Source organism: Pongo pygmaeus, chromosome 4 (genome assembly GCF_028885625.2).
Source record: "Pongo pygmaeus isolate AG05252 chromosome 4, NHGRI_mPonPyg2-v2.0_pri, whole genome shotgun sequence".
NCBI lineage: Eukaryota > Metazoa > Chordata > Mammalia > Primates > Hominidae > Pongo > Pongo pygmaeus.
Window position 1 is genome coordinate 129,153,021 of NC_072377.2, and position 24,835 is coordinate 129,177,855.

The 24,835-nt window shown below is 40.7% G+C and overlaps 1 protein-coding gene across 4 annotated transcripts in view; it reads right to left on the reverse strand.

Annotated features, from left to right (window-relative positions):
• ZNF608 (zinc finger protein 608) overlaps positions 1 to 24,063 on the reverse strand; it is a 112,582-nt gene extending 88,519 nt beyond the window's left edge. For 2 of the 4 annotated variants that reach the window (XM_054488630.2, XM_054488633.2), the window contains exons 1-2: positions 21,439 to 22,435; positions 19,329 to 20,416 (exon numbers count right to left, since the gene is read on the reverse strand). In XM_054488630.2, the coding sequence (XP_054344605.1) occupies positions 19,329 to 20,234 (906 nt within the window). In that variant the 5' untranslated portion in view covers positions 20,235 to 20,416; positions 21,439 to 22,435. Of the gene's footprint in view, positions 1 to 19,328; positions 20,417 to 20,661; positions 21,214 to 21,438; positions 22,436 to 23,772 lie in introns of those variants that run through there. The other 2 variants (XM_054488631.1, XM_063665192.1) reach the window with 2 other exon arrangements.
• Between the last annotated feature and the right edge of the window lie 772 nt (positions 24,064 to 24,835).

Sequence of the window (24,835 nt, forward strand, 5' to 3'; positions counted from 1 at the left end):
TCAGTTAATATAATTCACATGAGGTAACATCATCTCCCTTAACCACTGAGAAATGAGAATGAAATCAAAAGCCAGAGGTTAAGCTTAGGATCAGTTCCCACACACTGAGATACGTTTAGAACTTAAGTCACAGCCTGTCCCTCCTCTGCTCAAAGCCCCCCAGTCCCTCCCACCTTTCTGAGTCTTACTTGGTTCTGGAAGGCTCTCTGGAGCCTGGCCTCAAGCTCCATCTTAGATTTCATCTTCTGGAACTCTCCTCTCTCCCTCATCCAGCTTCAGTCACTCTGGTGTCTCCTCAAACACACCAAATACACTCTCCTTCTCCCCGACCCCCAGGGGGATTGTACACAGGCCCTGAGTCTAAAAAGTTCCCTCCACAAGGGGGCCAAATGGCTCCTAACTGTACTCAGGTCCCTACTCAGACATAAACAAATAAAATTCTTCTTTTCCACCATCTCTCTCTACCACCTTCTCCTGCTTGATTCTCCCTTATAGCACGTAACGCCAACCAAAATATATTTATTTGTCTCGAATAAATTTGAATATAAGCTTCATGATAGCAGAGACTTGGTTTCTTCACTACCGTACCTCCAGGACCCAGACTGTGCTAGGCATATAATAGATATTCAAAAAAATGTTTGCTGAGGAAATATTTTTACTAGGTATTTTTGCTGGGTAAACAAAGTAAGGAATGAATAAAGGAATGAATAAATGAAAGAACAGATTGAGACCTGCTTTTATACCTCCCCCATTCTAATTATTTTTGCTGTCAGAACACAAAATGGCCAAAGCTTCTAAACTGTAGGAGGAGGCAAGGAAATGAATATTTAACTGCTGTCTATGTCATGTGTATTTTTTTTAATCCCTTAACACAGCAAAAATACCCTGCACAGTGATAAAATGAAAACGCTCTAGTTTTTTTCTAGAAAAAACTGTACCACCCCTAAATCTGTACATATTCCCTTTCTCCTGTTATAATGGAGGACTGTCCTAGCTCCAGAGACCCATGGATGCACCCTATTTCAGGACACTGTCTCCTCTCTCTCTCTAGTATGGACAGCTCTTCTCCATCCCTCTCTCATCATTCCCATCAGCATACAAACAGGCTGTGAGAGTTCTCCACTTTAAAAAATGATAGATATTCCCTGATATCTTTGCCCCTTATAGAAAAGGGTGCTATATTCATAGTGTCCTGTTTTTTCTCACCTCCCACAAAAAAAATCCAAGCACTCTAATCAAACTTTTTATTTCCCCATCACTACCCTTTACCCCAGAAACGATTTGTGCTAATGTCACCAAAAATCAATTCTGAGTCTCATTTTAACCTGACTTCTCGGCAGCAGTTGACACAGCTGATCACACCTTCCTTGCTAGAATTTCTTCAATTGCTTTCCAGAAACACCAGACTGGCTGGGTTTTCTTTCCCCTCAATGGACAAAGCGCTGGCTCCTACTGCTCCATAGCCCACCTCTGGGCCTTAGTCTTTTCCATTGTTACTAACTCTAGAGGTGACCTCTTCCAGTCCAATAACTTTAAAGCCCACCTATTTGCCCATAGGTGTCTCCAGCCCTGGCCCTCCTGTGGAAGGACCATAATCACTTGGCAGCCACAGGATATATCAAAAATGAGTCACAACTCTTGATTCCATCCACCTCCAAAATCCAGGTATTTTCCTTAATTCTCATTCTTTCACAACTCCACATATATCCATATCCTCATTATCTCAGGACAATGTGATAATGCCTTGAGATCTTGCCACTTCCCACCACTTCCATGCCTACCAAAGAAGCCTATCTTCTCTCACTAGGACCACTGAAAAAGTCTTGTAACTGATTTCCCTTGTCCTCTTCTTGCCTCTCTGCAGTCAATTCTCCACACAACAGTCAACAGTAAGATTTGTTTTAAAAATAAAGTAAAATAAAATAAGTCACTGCCTTGCTCAAAATCCTGAAATGGTTTCTCATCGCATTCAAGCTAAAATCCAAATTCCTTAGCATGGCCTACAAGGCCCTGCGTGACCTGGCCTCTGCCCAACTCCGAGTCCAATCTGGACATGGTCTGTGCGCCCAACACATATGTGTTACCTGAGTGGATTTAACAGCATGTGCAGTCGGTCAAGAAACAGACTAGGAAGCACCTCCAGAAAAAAAAATGCAAACATCCAATCAACTGGGATTCTGGGCTTTGGATCCTCTCTCAATTCAGCATCAGTTGCTGTATCTGCCCTTTCTCTCCCATCTCAGGCTTGTACTTAACACAGGCCTCTACCCTGTAACAGAGCTTCAAAATCACAGTGAGATCCTGCACTTCAACTTCATCCCTTTACCTATAGTTCCTAGCACCAAAGGTCTTACAGTGACAGCAACAGAGTTTTGCAACAAGTAGGCAAATTTCCTCCAGTAAATTTCTTCTCCACTGTGTTATAAATGTGCCAGGATTTCCAATAGAAAATTTCACAACCCTGTGCTCTATCAACTCTAAAACCCTCTCCTCTCCCCAAGTCAAGGCTTCAGAGGAAATGAAAAGTGTCACTGCTCATACAAGCTGTATTGAGTTTATCACATCCATTATCTTTCTGACTTGTGTCTTTGGGATTCCAGTGGTCTTGACCTTATATAGCGGCCCTCACAGTATCTTTGTCAGTTTATGCAGACTACTTCTATTATTTCTCTTTCTCAAATCAATTTCATTGGGTATGTTAGAAATATGCAGAAATTCTAGAAATGAATGTATATGTAAAAATATATTAACAAATATGGAAAAAAGAAATATATAACATTTATACTACTCTCAAGATGGTATCAATCCTCAGGATCTCATTTTCTTATTAGGTCCCTATTGAACTTCACTTCTTAGTTATAAAAGTCCCTTAAAAAAAATCAGACCAAAAAAAAAAAAAAAACCACACACATCAGATACAGCTTCAGTTTCATCAGTTATATCTAGTTGCCAGCTCCAAGTATCTTTTTTTTTTTTTTTTTTTTTTTTTCAGATGGAGTTTTGCTCTTGTTGCCCAGGCTAGAGTGCAATGGCATGATCTCGGCTCACCACAACCTCCATCTCCTGGGTTAAAGTGATTCTCTTGCCTCAGCCTCCTGAGTAGCTGGGATTACAGGCATGTGCCACCATGCCTGGCTAATTTTGCATTTTTAGTAGAGACAGGGTTTCTCCATGTTGGTCAGGCTGGTCTCGAACTCTCGACCTCAGGTGATCTGCCTGCCTCGGCCTCCCAAAGTCCTGGGATTACAGGGGGTAAGCCACTGCGCCCGGCCCCAAGTATCTTAAGAAACATCTGTAAAGGAGGTTCTCTCCAAACACAGCTTTACAAATAGGCAGAAGAGATGACTGCCCAAAGGTGTGATTTAAGACACCAGGAAAGCTCTTATGCCTCTCCTCGTATCAGACCAGTCCCTACCTTTGAATTCCATACCTTGGTCTTGAAAAGTCGACTCACGATGGGATAGAGGTGCTATCTTAAAATCACCTTAAGGGTTATTCAATAGGTTGGTAGTGGAGGGTAAAGCTCTTGATAAATGGAGAAAAAAATAGGCTTTAGGTGGATAGGAACATATCAGAAAGGTATTTTCAGGAGGAATTTAGCCAAGGGGATCAAAGCAAAGATCACCTCTGCTTTGGGGTGGCTGACCTTTTGTTTATCTAGCTCTCCCATGCTACTGGCAATAATAATAGCCTCACAGACATGTACAGTACTCACTCCTCCACAGGAAACACCTTCTCTTGACCTATCTTACACAGATTTTCCATAATCTGAAAATCACTATCCCAACATGTCTGGCCTTCTGCTTATCTTCCTTACCATGCAAGACAACCTCAAACTCATTCCTTAGCCATTTTTAAATGCTGAAGACTCAATAATCAAATATGACAGCAATTGATATATGATAAATACGTATACATTTAGCTCATTTCTCTATACTTCCTGAATATTATTAAATATGTTGATTTATAAATATTTGGGCATATGTCCACTGTAGTGCAAGAAATATATCCATGTTGCTTGCGTTGTAGACTCTAGCACAATAAACCCCACCCACTCAAACAATGCCGACTTTATCAACAGCCCCATAACCTCACCTTCTGTCCTGCTATTTCCTAAACCCCATGACACATCACTCTTCTTTCTCTTCTTATAATTCCAGGTAACACAAATAAAATTCACTATAGAACCCTATTAGCCCACCAAATTCAAAGCTAATTTATGGGCCCAAGATTTAGGTCAGCAGTATTCTAACTCTACAAAAGGGGAGGAGACCAATTTCTGTCCTTTAAGTTCTCATCTGCACAGGAAGCAACCAGAAGGAGGAGGTCCCTGAGTCACTTTAAAAGCATCAGTTCTGATTACTGTACTCATTCTGGCATGGCCATCAAATGCAAGAAGTGTGAAGAAGAAATGGATGCTGTTTTAAAAGAAGGCTCGTCCTGACACAGCACACTGATCACCAACTCACTGTCCCTTTCACAAGCTTACTCCCTCTTTGAGCTTCACAGCTGCAGTTTGGGAAGAACAGGCTAGCCTAGGCCTCTGAAAGCATCCCAGAGAGGAAGACCAGCCAGTGGAGGTCCTGAGTGAGAGGGACATTTGCCCTAATGTTTGGTGAGATACCTAACAATGCCCCTAAACCAAGGATAGCCAGTGGCAGGAAAGTGGTATCTTAACACACTGGAGGGGAAACCTATTCTGAGCCCGGGAGAGGCTAAACACTCACATTTAGGAAACACTTAAGAACAGAACATAGTAAATCCTTAAACATTAAAAATTACTCCTCTTGTAGGTTGTATTGGTTCATGCTGTTACAACAAATTCTTTAAGCTGTTCCTTGACTGAAAATACTGTACTTCTATATGTGTATATGTTTAAGTATATATGTCTATGTGTGTTTATAAATATAAAGTATACATATATGCTATATTTAGTGATCTGTGGTTACTTTTATTTCTTTTTTGTTGTTTACTTGTTGTTTCCCGCACTCCCCCAAAGGGTACTTTGAAATCTTTCCAGTTTTTACAATTAAACCTAACCATCTGGACAAAAATCTTCACATTCACTAAATTAGTCACAGATTTTGTGGGTAAGCTGAGAAAGTAAATGCTATGCTCAGTGCTAGGATTTAAACCACATCTACCACAGCAAAACACTCTCTCTCCAATAATCTCTCCAATTACGCACGCACATTCAGGCTCAAATAACATGGAAGCAACTACACCTCACTGCACAGATTTGTACAATTAGTATTATTCCTTAGATCCTTAAGTAACAACAAATCCAAAGTAAAATTATTCAAAAAGCCTTCAGAATTTATCTTACAGACAAAAGATAAAACAGTACCTATTTTTTCACCACCATTTAACTTCCTCCTACTACTGGTGTGTGCTGGCAAGCTGCTCACCAAATGCACAAGCGATTTGAAGAGATTTGTGTTTATGTGTTAAACACTGGCAAAAATGTGATTTGAATACATAGGGCATTTTCTAGATTTTTCAAGTGTAAAAGCCTTCGACCCTCTTCAGAGTTTACTGTAAGTGTCAAAAAAGGAAAATGTAACATGTTTAAGACCCAATATACTTACAGAGCTGAAATCCAAAAAGGGCAAGTGATTTCGTGTTGTCATCCAATCACCGGTATACAGCTATAGATATTACAAAATTTCTATCAATCTAAAACTAGACAGGATTATCTGCTGGAAGTAACTCTCACAGATGTACTGACTCCAGGTAAATGGAAAAGACTGGTTTTTACAAGGAAATAACGTACAGGAATTTATAGCAGGCTTACGGATGCAAATGCTAGTGTTTCAAAGGAGACTTTAAGCCTTTAATATGAGCTAAGATAGAGAGTATTAGACTTTGGTGTAAACAGGTTTATAGAAATCATTTTCAGAGTGTCTTACGTTGGCATTTTTCCTTTCACATTTTATATGGGCAACAAAAAGGATCCACGTCTGTAGTATACAGAACAGGTTAGAGAGGAGAAACAAGAGACACGAACTCTTGTTAATATTAAATTTTGAGGGGCTGAAAGCTCAGCACTTACTCTCCATTCTTTATGCTACATGTGGGCACATATTAAACTTACTGAAATAAATTTGTATTTTGGGGGGTTGTTTTTTAAATCCTCAGAAGCATTCATATGGTGGAGGCACTGACAATTTGGTTAAAAGCTTTCTTTCCAGGAAGGATTAAAACTGTAGAGCAATTTCAAGATTGCAAAGCCTCTAGGCTGTCACAAATATTAAGAGAAGCCATGTTTATCTTTGCACTTTTGTTTTGGTTTGCTAAGTAAACCTAGACTGAGCACATGTTAACATTCAAACAACCAAAGAAATCACATGTAGGTGAGCATCTGCAGGTTTTCCCACTGGTAAGACATGACTTTTTTTTATAACTTTAAAAAAAAGTGTTTACACAAATTTAGTCTACTTAGTGACTATGGCAGTGTTATTGTTTTTTGGGTTTTTTTGAGACGGAGTCTCGCTCTGTGGCCCAGGCTGGCGTGCAGTGGCACGATGTCAGCTCACTGCAACCTCCACCTCCCGGGTTCAAGCGAGTCTCCTGTTTCAGCTTCCTGAGTAGCCGGGGTTATAGGTGCGAACCACCATGCCTGGCTAATTTTTGTATTATTTTAGTACAGACGGGGTTTCACCATGTTGGTCAGGCTGGTCTCGAACTCCTGACCTCGTGATCTACCCGCCTCAGCCTTCCAAAGTGCTGGGATTACAGGCATGAGCCACCGCACCCGGTCAACTTACATGAGATTTAAAAGTTTGGAGTTTTAGGCCAGGCATGGTGGCTCACGCCTATAATCTCAGCATTTTGGGAGGCTGAGGCGGGCAGATTACCTGAGGCCAGGAGTTCGAGACTAGCCTGGCCAACGTGGTGAAACCCCGTCTCAACTAAAAATACAAAAATTAGCCAGGCGTGGTGGTGGGTGTCTGTAATCCCAGATACTCGGGAGGCTGAGGCAGGAGAATCGCTTGAACCCGGGAGGCAGAGGTTGCAGCAAGCCAAGATCGTGCCACTGCACTCCAGCCTGGGCGACAAAGCAAGACTCCATCTCAAAAACAAAAAAAAAGTTTGGAGTTTTAGACATTAACAGAAGTAAAATCCAGTCTCTTTCCTCACTAATATGGAAAATATTAACAGGAAAGAATCAGGAATGAGCAATAGCACATTAAAAAGTAAGTAGCAGTTTGACAAAACCGAAACTACTTAGACCTAATTTTTTACACTCTCTTTGCTCCCCAATTCCTACAATCCTTCTCTTGTTCACCACCCCTCAGAAGAAATAGATCTATAAAATGAAGCTCTCAGCCATTATTTGGACTCAAAAATCATGCCATTTCAAAACGATCATGATACCAAAATAATAAATAATACCAGAACTTAAAGCTAGGAGAAAAACAAAACAAGATCACCTAAAGCCAATTAAGATATTTAAAAGTTCAATGTATCAAATATGCATCAATAAACAAATGATTTTAATGTTACAGAAGAAATGGGCTTTTTCGTGGCATGCATCCTGAGTTATCAAAGAGAGAGACAGTTTATATACAAAAGAGCAGATTAAGATAAAGGGTTTCACTCCCAAGATTAAAGTAAAAATAAAAACAGTGAGTTGGGGAGTGTTTAGAATGATACTTCTAGAAAATAATGCCAGATCTTTCCAGAAACCTATTTATTCACAATAAGATTAGAAGGACAAACTGCAACTACAACATGGACAAATGCCATGATTTCTGGTCTTCTAGTCCTTAGGAAAGGGGTTTTTTTGTTTGTTCAAAAAAAATAGACATACTGACATTCAGGCTGCCAGGCAACTGCTTTTCCCCCTCCAAAACTGCTGTACCACTTCACTGCTGTTGCTGGAGAGTCCCTTTCTATTCAGAAACAGGGCTACTAACTAATGAAATCATGGGGAATTTCTATAAATGGTCCCAATTATTCAAGAGAATGCATTGTCTAGGGCCCTTGCAACAAAAGCTCTACCCCAACCACCCTCTTTCCCACACACCTTTCTTCTACTTTTCACTCCCTACCTCCACCACCACCATTCCTCCTTAAGTGAGCAAACAGGAAAATTCAGCAAGTCTTCTAGCTCCTCTCTCAGCTAAAAGAACCTTGAGAGTTTTGCTTCCTGACCAGGGAGCACAGAAATAACCTGCCTCCCCACCTTCTTCCCTCCCTCTACACAGCTTAAAAAATGCACTTGGCCAGGCAGTTCTCTCCATTAAACAATTCATTCTTCTTTTGCCTTCTTTGTGAAAAAAAGGGTAAAAACAGCTGAGCATGATCACAAAACATAACATTGGGCATTCAATTGCTGTACCTTACGGCCTCATTCTTTCACCTCATCCATAGGATTTGGCGACCAAGTAAATCTTAATCTGCAAACAAATGGTTTGCTCTACAATTAAACCATTCATTTTCTTTTTTTTTTTTTTCTTTGGCGGCTACCCAACGCAAAGACTTCTAGGTTCTTCCATTTTTAACCATTGGTTTCTCCCAATGGTTAAAAAGCAATAAGCTCATTTGGAGTTTATAAAACTATGCACCATCAACAAAAGCATGTAATGCTTCCAAGATGCACAGTGGCTTCTACAAGCACAATGAGGAGCTGTGTGTAGTCTCCCCCGAAACAAAAATGCCCAGGCCCCAATTAAGCACCCTGGGGGCTTTCAAAGCAGTTATGCTAAGTTGCAAATACAGCAAGATCCACTTGAACTCCAACTGTCTTGTGTGCTTTTCCTCCCAAGGTAGGGAAAAAGCTGGGGCAGACTGACCTCATTAAAGGGTAATTAGTGAACCCCAGGACTTGAGGGGCTACCACAATCATTGCTATTGTGAGCATTTCACTATGGGGTCACTATTTTTTTCATTTTTTTAACCCAGGAGGTCTCTGCAATCTGAAGGCCCAACATTTTAAATTTTTAAGGATTTCAATCTGGCTGTTTTTTTCTACTACTAGTCATTGAGTAAGAAGAAAGGAAGCAATACAAAGAGCACTCCGACTTCTTTTGTGGATTTCTGGCATATCTAAAAATAAGTTTTTAGAAAACCATTTAAATAACGTATACCCTATATATCTAAGAAATAATTTTGAATAGGTTTTGTTGAAACAAAATGAAATAAATTCTCCACCTCCTGATTAGAGATTCAAAGTGGCACATAAAAGAGCATTAGAAATCAATCAATATAAGGTGTTATGATTATATACGATAAAGATGTTTAAAAAAACTCATGCATCCATTTACATGCGCAGTTGTTACTCAGAAACTAATACACAGTGATGCGATCAACATAACCACTTTACCATCAATAAAATCCTTCACACCTCTTTAAAGCCCATTATTACTGTTGATATCAATCTGCCAAGATGCTTGAGGACTAAAATTCTACTATAAAATGCACCAGTAAATTTCGCTGTTTACATTAAGAGTAGCACCTTTTCACAAATACTAATCCACTGCCTTGGTACTAAAATTCTGCAGTACTTGAGAAAGCAGTCTTTAAGGCAAGTAATAAAATGGTTGTCTTAACTTGACATTCTCAGCAACCAAGATTTAAACAACTCTAATATTTACACATAATCAGGGGGATCAACATCTTTGTTAAAAAAAAAAATCACTGAAAGAGAGGAAATGGAGTTGGGGTGACGAGTGATGATCACCCTCTAAACAGAACCACCCCAAAGCCCAGAGCTAGGTCCATTCTCCTAACACTGGCGTACGGAGGGACTGGGAAGACCAAAGTCACAGGAACCCACCTACTATACTGATCTCAGCACAACCGCCCCAGCCGCTCGCTGAGGGAGGGTGTGCTCCAGAGACCTACACAAAAACTTGGGTACACATTAATGCCCACAGTAACTTATTTAATGCTACCCCTTAGATTTGTGCCAAGCCAATTAATCACTCCATTCGTTTATTTGGGTTTACAGCTTTTGAATATTGAATGAAAGAATTTAAACGTGTGGAACAAAAGTCTTTGTGTTTTGGCCAAAGTATACTTAAACTATATTTAGAAGGAAATGTGTGTGTATATTTCTCTTTTATTAAAACACTGCATAGGGACCCTTCCTTAGCCAAACATCCTTGTTTTGTTTATTTTAGAAATACTACAAAATTTATTTGCATTACTTAAACATATGCAATACATTTTGGGAAATCTTGAAAAGATGGAAAAGGCGTATTAAGTGATGGGGGGCAACCATAGTTGCTTTGTTTTGTTTTAATGTACCCAGTATATTCGGCTTTCGGGAAAAAATGCAAATCCTGGAAGTCATTCCAAACAGTTGGAAACTCTTCCTCTTAAAGTAAATCCAAGGGCTCAAAAAATAAATATTCAAGAGCATTAATTTGTTTCTAGATGTGTGCGTGCAAGTAAAACAGCAGTCATAATGTGGAAATTTCAGTCACATTTTGCAACTAATTGGAAGCAGATTAGAATTCTGCCTCAGGGGAACGTTGTCAAACTAGAAGCTGGAGCAAATGAAGAAAGAGGTGAAGGCGTCGTGAAGAGCTGACAGATTTACAGCGCTCAGGGCCATAAACGGGTCCCCGGCGGGAAGAAGGGCGCGTCCCCGGCTGCACGCCCCCGCCGCCCCGTCGGGAACGCGCAGCCCCGGGCCCGAGGTGCCAGCGGCCACGCCCCCAGGAGCCCAGGGCCCTCCATCTGCTCCCATAGCGAAAACAATAAACAGACCTGCTGAAGAAACCAGTGCGACTGATAAGATAGAAAACCTGCACACTGATAAACTGGAGGATGCAAAAGTCAAAGGGAGAGAAGGCTTCTTTAAGAATGGGGGAAGGGGAGAGCAAAAGAAAGCAGATTGTGGAGGATAATACAGCAATGGAGTAATGTTTGGAAACAGCTGCTCGCTTTCTACTTCAGTGTCTGGCATCTGCTGCGGCATCATGGGAAAGGCTGGTGAAAGATTTGGGCAGGGAATGTAAATGGAGACAATTGACCAAACGGAGTTGGATGCGGAGAGGCTCAATTGCTCTGTTTTAACATCATGTTGCTCCCTTTTGGGGGCAGAAACAAACAATATTACTTAACTCAAATTACACCTTTAGAGAAGTTTAAAGATTTGGGAATACGAATCGCTTTTCAATTACTGAAGATGTCAAACGATACGAGGGGATAAAATCTAGCTGCAGCCTCCACTTCTCAAAATGTTGAGCTCATCTTCCACACATCTTCACAGAAAAGCTAAATGGTAGTAGCTTCCTCTGTGTTTCACTTATTTTGAAAAAAAAAAAAAAAAAAAAAACATGTTTAATCACCACTGCTTACTTCTTAACTGGCTCAAGGGATAGTTTCTATTTGTTGTGCCTATTTTCCCCTTCGCTGCAAAGATTCAGCTCTAATTTCATTTCCATCACAAAAGAATTGGCAAATAACTAAAGCACGGGAACACATAACTAAAGTGCGGCTGTGCTAGTCATAAGCCTATAATAAAGCACAGATTTGATAGCATTATCCGTGTACTGTGGTGAACCACACACAAATAAACAGTTCTCCATGAAGAATGAAAACCCAAGGCTTCAACCCCTTCCAGTTCAAACATTTTTGTTGTTTTTAACATGAGCCATCCATAAAATCAGCCAAGGAAGTGACAGGAAATCCAGAAGTAATCTGGTCTGGCTATGCACACTTTGGAAAAAAAAGTTAGAAGATGCTTTCCAACTCATCCTGATGATGTTTGAGTTGAAGAATGGATAAAACTGTAAAATCTAGGTACAGAAACAAAAGGTACTTTTATGCCAGCTGAATCCAAACACATGATGAGTGTAGTGTAGTTTAAAAAAAAAAAAAGTACATTTCCTCCAGCATGGGGACAATTTTCTAACCTAACTAGGAACAACTTAGACACAACCTTTGAACCTTCAGTGACTAATGCGAAGGACAAAAAGGTGTACCAAAAGCGGCCAGAGGGCCAGATGTGCTTTCCTAAGAAACTAAACCAGGAGTTTTCTTTAATCAAAAGGACAAACAGTGACTTCCAGGAGTTTATGAAAGTGTGACCAATTGGAACTTTGTCGTCTGTTGCTAATTGAGGCATATAAAAGAGTCCACTTCTTAAAACATACTACTAACACTTTTTTAAAAATTCTCTGCCACATGACAAAAACCAGAATCGAGTTGCCTGGTAGAAGATCAGTGCAACCAAAGACCAAGCTATTATTTCAAACTGTCAGGGGAAGGCAGTAAAATTGCTACCAGGTCTCCTTAAGTTACCCTTCAATAAAAAGAAGCCATCAGGGAAATAAGAGGAAAAGAAAACACATCAAAACCTTAAAAGTCCCTTTAAGTAAAATTATACGTCTGTGGCACCATGCCATCTGCTCTCTGGTTAGCATAATAAGCCAATTCCACAACCTAAATATCTGCTTTCTGAAATCATTATGTACAACACAAAATATAATCAATATATTTTTACTTGCTTTTTAAACTGTAAAAGCTACATTCATGTGGCATTATTGGAATATGCCTAAATGTCCCTGTAGACACATTTTTCTTAAGGCGCTAGCTGACAATGAGGATTCCCAGGAGGCAGAAAGCTCAGTGGTTGGGCTGGAATAGTCACAGTGAATAATAATCAAACTAGGTCGGGGGGTGGAGATGAGAAAGAAGAGTAAGTGGCTTTGAAAAATCCACAGAAGTATTTGTTCATCATTTCAAACCTATTTGTTCTAACCGAAACACCTTTTCCTTTGAGTTCTCTATTACAATTATAATTTATACCTTTAAGTTTTCATTTAGTTTCACTGGGGGGAAAAGCCTTCTGAATACCAGATGGGATCCCTGTGGTTCAAGGCCCACTGACCTAGCAAAATGTAAGTATTTGCTTTGTGATCATTTCAGTTCTTAAGGCAAAACCCATCATCTTTTCTACTACATTCCCAAAGGTATTTCTAAGCAAAATTTAGCAAATATGCAAAATTCAGCTTTAGGAGCAAAGTCTCACTTTGGATATGCAAGAGGTTGCATATCCTTTGAGCTCTCAAAATAACATTACAAACAGCCCAACTGCTGGTCAATCAACTATGAATAGTTTAACAACCTTTCATTCAGTTGCAAAGGCTTTGTTCCCATTGCCAAAACCTTGAGCTTAAATTAAAAAGGACTTGTGACAGGGAGCAAGTAGTCACTAGTGAAACTGCAGTTGGAAGAAAGAATTAGACGCAGAGGGAGAGGTCCATATATTCTGCAACAGAGTGGAACGTAAAACCAACAGTGAACATTTTTTAAAGAATAAAGCCCATACTAACTAAATACTCCCAATCCAACATCTGTATATGCAGTTACAACATTTATATACACACACCTATGAAATACCAGTTAACAGGGCACCAATATCATACACATATTACTTACTCTCTAATGACAATCTAAGTCATCACTGAGGCAGAGAGCTCACCTGTTCTCCTTCCCTTTAATCTTCAGTGACTACATTAGGAGAGTATTATGATCATTTATCAACAAGAATCCTAGTGAAGAAGGGTTATTTTCCCTAAGATGTTGCTAACAAGGATAGCCCAGTATTTCCTTAGTTCTGACTTCCATATAACACAGGAATGTAATACAAGTAATTTAGGAATAAACTGTTTTGTATTCAAGCAAAACCCTTGATGTTCAGATTGCTGGCAAGTTCAAAGTGCTGGCAATCAAAACTATGTTGTGCTGCAGTAATTACTATGAAAAACTTCCAGTGCTTAATATTAAAGAATAGAATAACATGATCCTGCCACCTCTTCTACACCTCTAGAGTGTGTTCAACGTGGCAATTATCTTCCTTCAAGAAGCAGAGAGTTTAAACTGCATTGAAACTCAATTATACTCATGACTTTTGAAAACATACACTCCAAGTCAGGTTTCATCACATTCAAATCACTGCACAATATCTTATGAAACAGATTTTATCCCCCTCCCACAAGACATCGTCAAGCATAAAGATGACTTATTTTCAGCTCTGTACCCACTTTTCACTTTATTAAAGTAGAGGGATGGCTGAGCAATGCTGAAAGACAAAGAAGGATCTCAACTGATAAAAACAATTCAATGTGCAGCTCTCCCACACGTCATTACCCAGGCAGCCTAGAGCTGCCACCACGTTAAAAAACCAGATCACACACTTGTTAACAAAAAAACACATTACTTTGCTACTTTTAAGAATGCAAAGAACTAGGAGTAGTAGATTTATGATTTAAGTGCTTGTGGCTAAAATAGCTTTCCAATTATCAAGGGCCTCTTAGGAAGAGCAAGAATGCATTATGTGTTAATGACCACAACCAGGGGTCCCTTTCTCGACTCTTTTGTCAGAACCCAAGCAGATCCTCCCCGCAGCTTCACCATTAACATGTCTGTTTCCTGTCAGGCCACTCAGAGATAATGTCATTTATCTCAGGGAGGCACAAGCCCAGTCATTAGCTTCAATAAAAGACCTCAAACAAAGGCCGGATAATGTTTTACCCAGGGCTCTAACTAAACCCAGAACCAAGATTCTTAGTGTGTAAAAGTCAAGGACTCAAAAGTTACCCTTCCTTAAAAGGATATTTTCCTCATTATCAACAATCCTAGATTACAGCTCTGAACAAGAGCAAGGTCTATGTATAGTAAACACCAGTCCACAGCAATATCACACACAATTAGATTAACTGATAAACGCTGACCAGAGTTGGCGTGAGAGCCTTTTCCCCTCCTTGCCTCCAGGGGGAAAATGGACAGAATAATTCAAGTACTGACTAAATAGTCAGATCTTTGGAAAAGCTGACCGCTCATTGTGATTGCCTGCAGGAACTGTATAACCATTATAAAGTGTTCAATGGCTGGGCTTCTGGAAATCTTTTAAATAAAAGTGGAACTGGTTAAAATAAATGCAGGAACATGTGTTTTCACAGTGTTGCTCATATTACTGCAATTTCAAGTTTCTATGAAGTACCAGGTGAACTTTTTTAAATTAAAAAAAATACACGCGCACACACAGACACCGTCGAAATTGGAGCAAATCTCAGCCATTCAATCCCTCTTTTTCATGCTGAAAACGAAGAACAGATGGTACTTTCCATGTTGTTTGAATCTGGTTATTGAACACCTCTGTGGTTAGGGAGATTTCTACTTAGCACTTTCGGCATACATTTCATTTACTAACTATAAAATGCTGCTTAGGAAAAATAAGTCTTTATAACAGTCTAATTAAAACCATCTTGCAGCCAAGCAATTTCACTTGAAGAGCATTCTTAACCTCATGACATTTGGACTATCAATCCCTCCCCCCACCATTTTTTACAGACTATTTGCAAAGTTATTAAAAGTTGCAAAACATTATTTATCTCCTACAGGACAATCTTGATCAGTTATGCATATTCCTTCTCTCTCCAGCAAAGCAAATGGATTTCACACACCAAAGTCTGAATTCAGTGATGGGTCTGATCACACAAATACCTAAGTTCCATGTGTTCTTGGGGAAAGGGCAGCCCCTCCCTACCTCAAAAAGCCCTGTCACCCTGAGGAGGCCTATAGAAAAGGAAGGAGCTGGATCAATGCTGATTGGAAGCCACCCTTAGTTACCAACGTTTTTAACAGCTAAATCTCTTATGTAGCTTTCAAAACAGTGTGCTGTCCGACAACAATGGACTCTGTTCTTTAATTATAGCAAGTGACCTTTCTGCCCTTTTATTTCACAGTAGATACACTACACTCTAGGCAGAATTCATATGGGACACTATATTTGAAAAAAAAAAAAGCATAATGTCCACAAAACTCATTAATCAAAATATGTTCTTAAACTGCTCACACTCACTTAGAAAATGTGCCAGAATTCCCTAGTGAAGTATAAAAAGGCCTCTACAAAAGAATAAAATAAAATGAATGATATCTTTTATGGAGAGGTACATTTGCAGACACCACCTTTATGACCAGGGCCATCTTAATGAAAGCAATATGATATTACAGAAATAATTCTCTTCCCTGAATAGGTATTGAGACACAACTATATGACCTCCTGTGCCTTTCACTTCTGTTTAAGTATCAGCCACTTTTAGGATTTTTGAGTTTTTGTATATATTTTTGAATTTCCCAGAAATCAAATAAACCCATCAACTTTACATATAAACTGTTTATTTATAAAGCCCAGCTGAATGCCTCCCTATCTGATAAGGCAAAACTGTAAGATGGCTAGGAGGATACATAAAGAAGAGCTTCAATACAAGGCTATTATGCTTCACAAGAAAGGAGGGGAAGGTGGAGAGGCAGGTTTTAACAACCAAAAGCCAACCCGTCAAATCTACTTATTCAGACATGTCACTGGTGGCTTAACCACAAAATGGGCTACAGAAATATAGCTCAAACATCTTAGAATTATGGCATGTTTTGATTTTGTTCACGTATTAAGGGAGTGGTGACTTTTACAACATACTTGTGGTTTCCACATAAAGGAGTAGAACACTCATTGATTTAATTAGGTTTCATAAGGTCCAATTTATCATGTTTTACATGACTTTGTGTAGTGAAGAAACAGAATAAACAGACCAAAAATAGACATTTAAGCATGCTGTGAAAATTAACCGGTGACAGCAAGTCTTATGAATCTCCTGTGAACCTTCCAACCAGAAAAAAAAAAAAAAAAAAAAAAATGCACAAACACATACACTCCCCTTTGGTTTTCACATGTGGCCCCTCACGAGCCACATCTGATTGCTGAAAATTAATAATCTTCACTCTCCAGGCACTTACTCTTCACAAACTCGATAATCAAGCCAGGCTGAAGGAAATTAAAACATTGTATAAAATGGCAAAGAACCTCAGTGCTGAAATATTTTTTCAGGTGAAGCTTCTGGTCCTACTAAATCTTTACTTTCTAAATAGGTATTCTCACATCAGTACGAAGTATTTTCTAAATTGATGCCTAATCTGATGCAACCACTAGTTAGTGGAATTAGAATTACTTTCCTGGGTGGCATTCATGCAAGGGAGTGCCATTTCTGTGTGCCAAGGATGAAAGCATTCTTAAGAGAAGTCGTTCTCAGGGTGAAGTGGGGGTGGGGAGGAAAGCCTTAAGGAATAATGTTTGAGATCCTGAGCCAACGCCCAAGCTGACAGAGAATGGCCAACACTACAGGATCTAAGACCCTGGATCCAAGCCTTTGAGGGGCACCTGTGCCAACTCCAGTGGCTAAGATTGGTGGCACAGCTTCCTCTGGTATAGGATCAGAAGTGAATCTAAATTGCAATGTGCTTTCTTCCCTCCCCCACCCCAGATCCACTATGACTTGTTTGCTCTCCCTTTATGTAATTCATTTTTATCACATTTATACTGCTCTAACTGAAGATGAGTTGCATGTATATTAATAATTTAATTCTTCCATTCTTCACCCAGTTTCCTCTGTGACTGGAAAGTGAAAAGAACACACAAAAACTGGAGAAACGACACCACGCTCTAATCTCAGTTGCCATGACAGCAGCCTTTGAGATACTGAAATGTTCCGATTGCCAGCTAAACAAAATTGTTGAATGTGAACATTTGGCTGGAAGATTAAAAGGCTAAGGGGAATGCAAAAGGGCAGTACCTCCCACATTCCAAGCAGCCAGTGAATCCAATCAAATGGCTCTGACTCCTTAACCACAGCCATTGTGAGCACTGGATTAGGGCAATTCATCTAGATAGTTAAAGCAGATTAGAACTGCAATTTGAAGACTATTGGCAACAAAAGTAAATGCCCTACTGTACTAAGTAATAAGAAGATTTCAGAACACCTTTTAGCAGAAATAATGTGAAACTACACATTTAAACATAAGAATCAAAACCTGGAATTTTTAAAAGTTCATTTATAGTCATCAATGTACCTGACCAAGAGGATATGAATTTATAAGCGTTCGGAGGTTTTTTGCAAATTTGGCATTATCTACACCTTAATGTGCCTCTATCAACTTTTAAAAATCAAAACTTTACTCCTATACTCCAACTTAAATCCTGAACACAAAAACAAGAATATAAAAGTTTAAGTAGCAGTGAACCATTTTACACAGAAATAATTCTCCAAAGACATATTATCACCACTTACAATCCCAATCGCCAATTATAGCAAAAAAAAAAAATCAAAATTATTTAATAAGCATGTTCCCCAACAACCATGCCACAACCCACATGACAGAAATCTTGCTTCTGTAAGGCACAACCTGTAGAATTAATATGAAGATTAATTTCATAGAAATATCACACACACACCCCTAACTCCTTCCCAACCTGCCTAGTGGACAGAACACCTTCTGTTCCCAAACATTAGTCAATGTGGTCTATGACTAAGCAGCAAAACATGAGGTGTGTGTCGGGGCGGGCAGTTCTTCCAAGGCAGTGTCTAACTATAGACTTCTACAAAGATGGGAGGAAGGGTCCAAATGGTCTAAATCAACCATCCACACCGTTTAAATGCAGCACATAATTCTATATTCCAATTCACTCAGCCGTCTACATCCCCTTTGGCTACATTTTCACATTTCACGAGTATCAGTCCAGCAAGTCTGTTTTATTCTTCTTAGCAGCCGTCCAGCTCCCCAGTCAACCTAGGTATCCAAGTGATAACACTCTTAAATCTCTAGCTAAGAACTGGGTGAGGGAACAAGGGTAGAGTGCTAATAATAGCCACCAAAACCATCGAGTTTTTCTGCAGTTATGAAACCAATGACCCAACACATCAAGCTTGGGGTTTCATTCAGGACCAATAACAGGAACTCATTCAAGGATATCCTTTCACAGTACTATTTTGGAGACAGTAAGAAAAAAAAAAAAAGGGATGAGGTCTGTAGAATGTAAATTAGAATCCTCGACATTCTCTCCAGGGAGGGAACTTGAACCTTGCACCTAAGGACACATTACCAGCAATACTAGGATGAATAAATTAAAATAGAAAACTGTTCCCCTTAAGGAAGAAACCAGGACAAGAGTCAAGAGGGTGCATGAGCAGGTTTTCTATTAAAAGCACAAGGCAACCTGCTGACTAGTGAGGAACCGATCTACAGGGCAAAAGGTACTTAGAACACTCAGGCCCTCCCACCTGGGAACCCAAACACTAGCATCACAAGCAGCAGCAGCAGCAGCAGCAGCAAGGACAGCAGAAGCAAGAGCCAAACACTGCACCCAAGTAGGCTCCCCCATATCAAATTTTAATATAAAGGATGCATATCATAGAAATCTCACAAAGAACCAGAAAGCATAAAGAAGTGTAAGGCACACAGAGGCACACCCCCACACACCCACACAAATGCACACAGAGGAGAGTAGGACATCTAGGAAGGCGACTTTATCCTACCTTCTCAGTTTTCAGTTTCTTGATTCGCCTGTGGCTCTCCTCCTCCTCCTCTTCCTTCTTTACCAACATAGAGTTTCCCATGAGCCCTGAATCCGGGGCACTTTTGCTAACTTCCCCTGCAGCGGCGACGCTGCCACTCCCAGTGCCCCCGCAGTGGAAGGGGCTCGCGCCGCCTCCATTGCTCTTGGCCCCAAAGCCATAGAGGTGCCCCCCGGAAGGGGCCTGGCTGCCACTGCCATTCTGGTGGCCCTGAAGCAGGTCGTGCTTGTCCTTCCTGGATTTCCCCGCATCCTTATCCCTCTTGGCGCCTCGGCTGCTCTGGCTTTTACCTGGCTTCTCCTCTTTGCTTTTCCCACAGGAGCCTGCCCCCGCGGTGGCGGCAGAGGTGCTGGTGCTGGTACTATTGCTGTTTGGGTTGCCGCTGCCGCCGCTGCTCACACTTTGACCCAGCGCTGAATTCATGCCAGTTGCCTCTCCAGGGCGCCCTTGGACTTCCTGCCTCTTGCCAGTGCTGCTGATCTCGGGAATCCCATACAAGGCAGCAGAAGGCAGAGATTTATTAGCATCCTTAGAAGTTTTACTCCTTTTCACTTTTGATTTGCTGGTCTCTTTGTGTGAATTCCCCTGGGGAGCGGAGGCCTGAACAGAAGCAAATTTTAGGCCATCAGCTAAGGCTGCGGTAGCACCAGCCCCACTGGAGGCCGGACCTCCACAATCCTTGGAGTTGCTGCTACTGGTGGTGTTGGTGGAATTATTCATCTCAAATTTCTGTCTGTCCTTCTCCAAATCAGCGTCCAAATCAATTATTAGATTTCCAACCCCGATTTCCCAATCATCGCCACTGTCGTAAGTATCAACTGTATTTGGATCCACACCTTTTCCTGCAGTAGAAATGTTCACTGACATCCTGAAGATGAGCTCTCTAGAATAAAAATCCGATGAACTTTTCTTTGGAGATGAGGGGACATTCGTTTATCTCCGCTGGGCTTTCTTTCAAAGAAAAAAAAATCTTCTAATCTTCCTCTTCTTTTTCCTGCCCCACGAATGTGTCCAGGGATTTTACACCCTCAATCCAGGTCCACCTTTTCCTGTGAAGGGGGGAAAAGTCGAATATTTCTTGTCTGGGTGTTACCAGAATAAAAAACGATTAGTATTGGGGAATCAGTAAAGGGGACAGGAAAGGATGGAGAGTAAGGTGGCTCATGTATTGTCCTCACAGTCCAATATCAGGTTTAAAGGAAAATAACCAAACCCGAAAAATAAACCTATGACAGTAAGCATCTTACGGTAGCTAAAAAGAAAATCCCTTTATCAACAACACAAGGATAATCACCTTTTTAAAAGCATTAAATTATCTTAAGGATCTGATTCAAGTCCAGAAAGGTTTTTGTGTTCTTTTTTAAAGTTTAGGATTTCAGTCTGGCACATGTGATATCTCAAACCCAGAAACACAGCCTGAACACTCAGACAAGAAGGAAGAACACAGCCTTAAACATCCCTAAACATGTCCTAGATCTTGCAGTTTAGAAGACCAGACCCTGGAAGTTCTGAGGCTAGTGTTCAGAATAGAATGTCGCTAAATTTTCCTTATTTCTAATTTTAGGTTTCAGTACTTCTTTTTACAAATTGTCTGGGCAATCTGGTTTTTGTTCCTAGTAAGGAACAGAAAAAATAACCAGTAACTGCCCCCAACACACACACATACCTCCCTCCTATCCTCTTTTCCCCAACAGCTTATACAATTTCTTTTTTGAAATATGCATGTCTTTTAAGAGCATTTCTCTTTAGAAAAGACAGTGTTATATAAAAAGTTAAGTATCTGCCTTTTGAGAAAAAAATACATTTAAACAATTCTACCGTATTCCTAGGTCACAGAATTGCTCACTCTGTTAAATATGGTGCTACTGACTGTACAGAAAACTGATTAAGACATACACTTTAAGTGATCTGCGCCAAGGTGGCCTCAATGACCGCAAATGAGTGTGTGTTTGACAAAGAGCAGTTAAAACGGTTTTTAAAGGGATCAGCCCCTTTTTAACAGTTGATTGTCAAGAAAAAAATAAATAAATATACATACACACACACATACACACACACAGACATTGCTTACCTTTTAATCCTTTATCATTTTTTAATTAGGCCAGCAAATCAAAATGCCTTTCCCACTCCACTCGGCAAACAAGCCTGTGCCTCATTTTACTTAAACACCAAATGATCAAGAAGGAAGAAACCAAATAACACATCTCAGCCAGAATAATCACTCGATAACATTATTCCACCTCCCCACCCCCCTTTTGGCAAACGAATCAGTCCTTTTCTCCTTAAAAAAAATGTGTCACTGTACAGCTGGAAAATAATGTTTCACATTCACAACAGAAGCACCAAAGGTTTTTTTTTCCTCTTAACAAGCATCGAGAATAATAGTTTTTTAAAAAACAGAGAGTTTAGAGAAAAAAGTTTTCCCAACTTCTCATTCCGCCTTCAGTTCCAGACTTCAGAGTCACCGTGATCAGTAATGATCCCATGTAGCAAACCTACAGGCGTCCGCTAGTAACGAGACAGAATGTGCTAACATCGGGATAAATTAGTGAAAGGGAAGAAAGAATAAGAAGAAAGGACTGAAAATCTGGGCTGGATTCCGCCTGTTAGTCGGGAAGTGGCATTTTTCCGCCCGTCCTGACAGATTTGATTTCTTGAACTAACTTAAGAGAAAAGGAGGGGGGGAGTAGAGGGAGGAGGAGGAGGAGGAAGAAAGGGTGGGATGAGAAACTGGGCAAGAGGAGAAAAAGAAAGGTGTGGAGCAGGAGGGAGCAGATGATTCAGCGAGCTGATAAACCAGTTATAACAGCATTCGCTCGGGGCGGGGGGCGTAGGGCGGTGGGATGGGGAAAATAACGGCGTTTAAAATGGGCTCAGTCTTCGAAACCTAAAGGATGTGATGTTTTCCTGTCTTATGTAGTTTTAAGAAAAAGGAACTGAGTTCCTAGTATAGCTCCCGAGGGGAGTGGAATCCTCTGTCGCTCAGGTCATTCAGTCATGTGGTAATTCGATAATTAGAGTCAAAAAAAGGTTTTTGTTTTTTTTTTTTTTTAAGGCGACCTTTTTCGGGAGTTTTTCCCTCTTATACTCGCAGCAAACGGTGTGTCTGCCTTTTATTTATTTTTTCTCTCCTCCTCCTCCCTTCGCCCACCCCCTCCTGTGTTTAGTCAGATGGCCCCGGAGCTTGGCTTAGTATTTTTAATTAGCTGGCGTTTGGAAGCTAAAAGCAGTAATGAATTGTTGATGGATTGGAAGTGGAGAGTCGCTTTGCTGGAAATGTCGGGGCTGGGATGGGGGGGATGGGCGAGTTAGTAACAACCAACCATCTAAAAGGAGCGATTTTGTTACAGTGCAAGCCTTTCACATCACGTGAGGATCAAGGGCTCAATTGGTTGTCGTGAGAACAAAAATGGTGACAAGCGTATCAAGAAAATACTGATCTGGTCTTTAAAAAAAAAAAGCTGAAGGTCTCTCCCCTCCCCCTGCACACACTCCCCCAACCTCCTCCCCCCGCTCCCCCGCAGTGGGCGAAGCTACAAGTTATGAATGTGAAACATTTCTCGGAGATCTAGGATCTCCGAAGTTCGGAAGGAGTGAAATGTAATGAGCACAAGAGCAAAGCAGATGTTTTAAAGAAACACTTTATAAACCTTTCCTCAACTTATCTCCAATTTGTCGCCTTTCCCAAGGGGCCAGAGACGGGGACGCCTGGGGGAGGGAGAAGGGTATCTCCGAGCTACTTGGATTTTAGGGACCCCCACTTCATGTATTAAACAAAGAAAAACCTTTTGCTTGCTCCCCAGCCTGGTCCTGTAATAAACACACCATTGTTACTATTTGTGGGTTTGTTTGGGTTGGGTGGGGCTTTTATTTTTTCTCTTAATGGTATTTTTGTTGCTTGCTTTTTTAAGGAGATGGCGAATGGTAATTATAACCATTACATGTAATGAGTGACTATTCCCTTGTTTAATATTAAATTATCGGGCACTGGGATCTGACAGGAGACAGAAATCGGCTTGTACTGCCCTTGCCCCCATTTTCCTGGATCGCTTTGGGAGGGGGGTTTGCCCAGCTAGGACAGAAGAGGGAGGGAGTAAGGTGAGCTAGAGAATTGACACTGCAGACCAGGATATGTAACTGTGTCACTTTTATTCTCCTTTGGGTTAGAGCCCAAAAGCTAATTTCCTCTAAGTTACCCCGAGTGCCCAGTCAAGCTTAATTTGTGTGAAGTTACAAATGCTTCACCCTCCACTGAATAAAATTCACCCTTCTTGGGTTGTTGTTCTAAATGCAAAAGCCAAACCCTGTAACTAGTTCCTCATTTCTATGCATAAAACTCGCACATTCCCCTGCATGAAGTCCCCGCTAAGTGCTATATAGAGACACACCACGCAACCGTACTTACGGTCTGTATTGGATCGAGTTGACCTTTTCCTTCTAACTGCATTGAATGTGTTTGGTTGCAGCCGCTTTATTTTGGAAATTATAATCTCTTCAACAAATTTATTATTAAAGAAGATGGACCATCAAATGTCACAGACCGTCCTGTGTATTTTTTATAAAAGCAAAAATTAAAATTAAAAAAAGCAAGACAAAAATCCCCCTGGTGCACACACACAACAAGCTTGTTCTGCAACACTAAATCAGGACTGAAACACAACACACACACAGGGGGAGTGGAGCAAAAGAAGCTCTCAGCCTCTATACCTGAAAGGGACTTTTCTTTGTTCCCAGTGCCCTTTCGCATCGGGCCAATCAGAGAGCAGCTTTTATGAAACTGGGCTCTCTCATTGGCTAGCTGCTTTCTCTTGGCTACTGTAGGGGTTGAGATATACGCACGTATAAAACACACACTGAGAGCGGGTGGGGGTGCTGTGGGGGGTGGTTGTGGAGACAAAGCGTTTTATTTTCCAACCAGATTGGGGTTGAGGAACCTCCCGCAGTAAGAAGGGAAAAAAATGGTGCGCCCGTTTCAATTACTACATCATTCACATAAAACACTTATTTATTAAAACAAATCTCAAACAGGCTGCGAGGAGAGGATGTCGGTAAATACAAGTTTGATTGTGTTATCTTGGGGGAAATAATGTATGTGATCGCTCGGTGGCAGAGAGAAGCCAAACGAGCCGCTAGCGCGTAGCGAGGAGAAAAGGGAGGCTGGCTGTGTGGAAATGACTGCGAGCATTTTGCCGGCTTCCCTTCCTTGTTCCAAGGACTTCGCAGCCCAACTCCCAAGACTGATTTTCTGTATTGCAGCTTCTGGCTTTCAACCCTCCCCCCACCACTTTGCCCTTCTTGCAATTTTTTTTTCTTCCCTGTGTCTCTCTTTTTACTCGCTGATTAAATAAGAAAAATCGATCTGCGGGTAAAGGCGACGGTGGGGAAACAAGTAACCCTTTTGTTTCCAGGGCTCTGGTCTACAGGCACCGAAGTGTGAACGCAGACGACCATTTAACCAACACTATGTG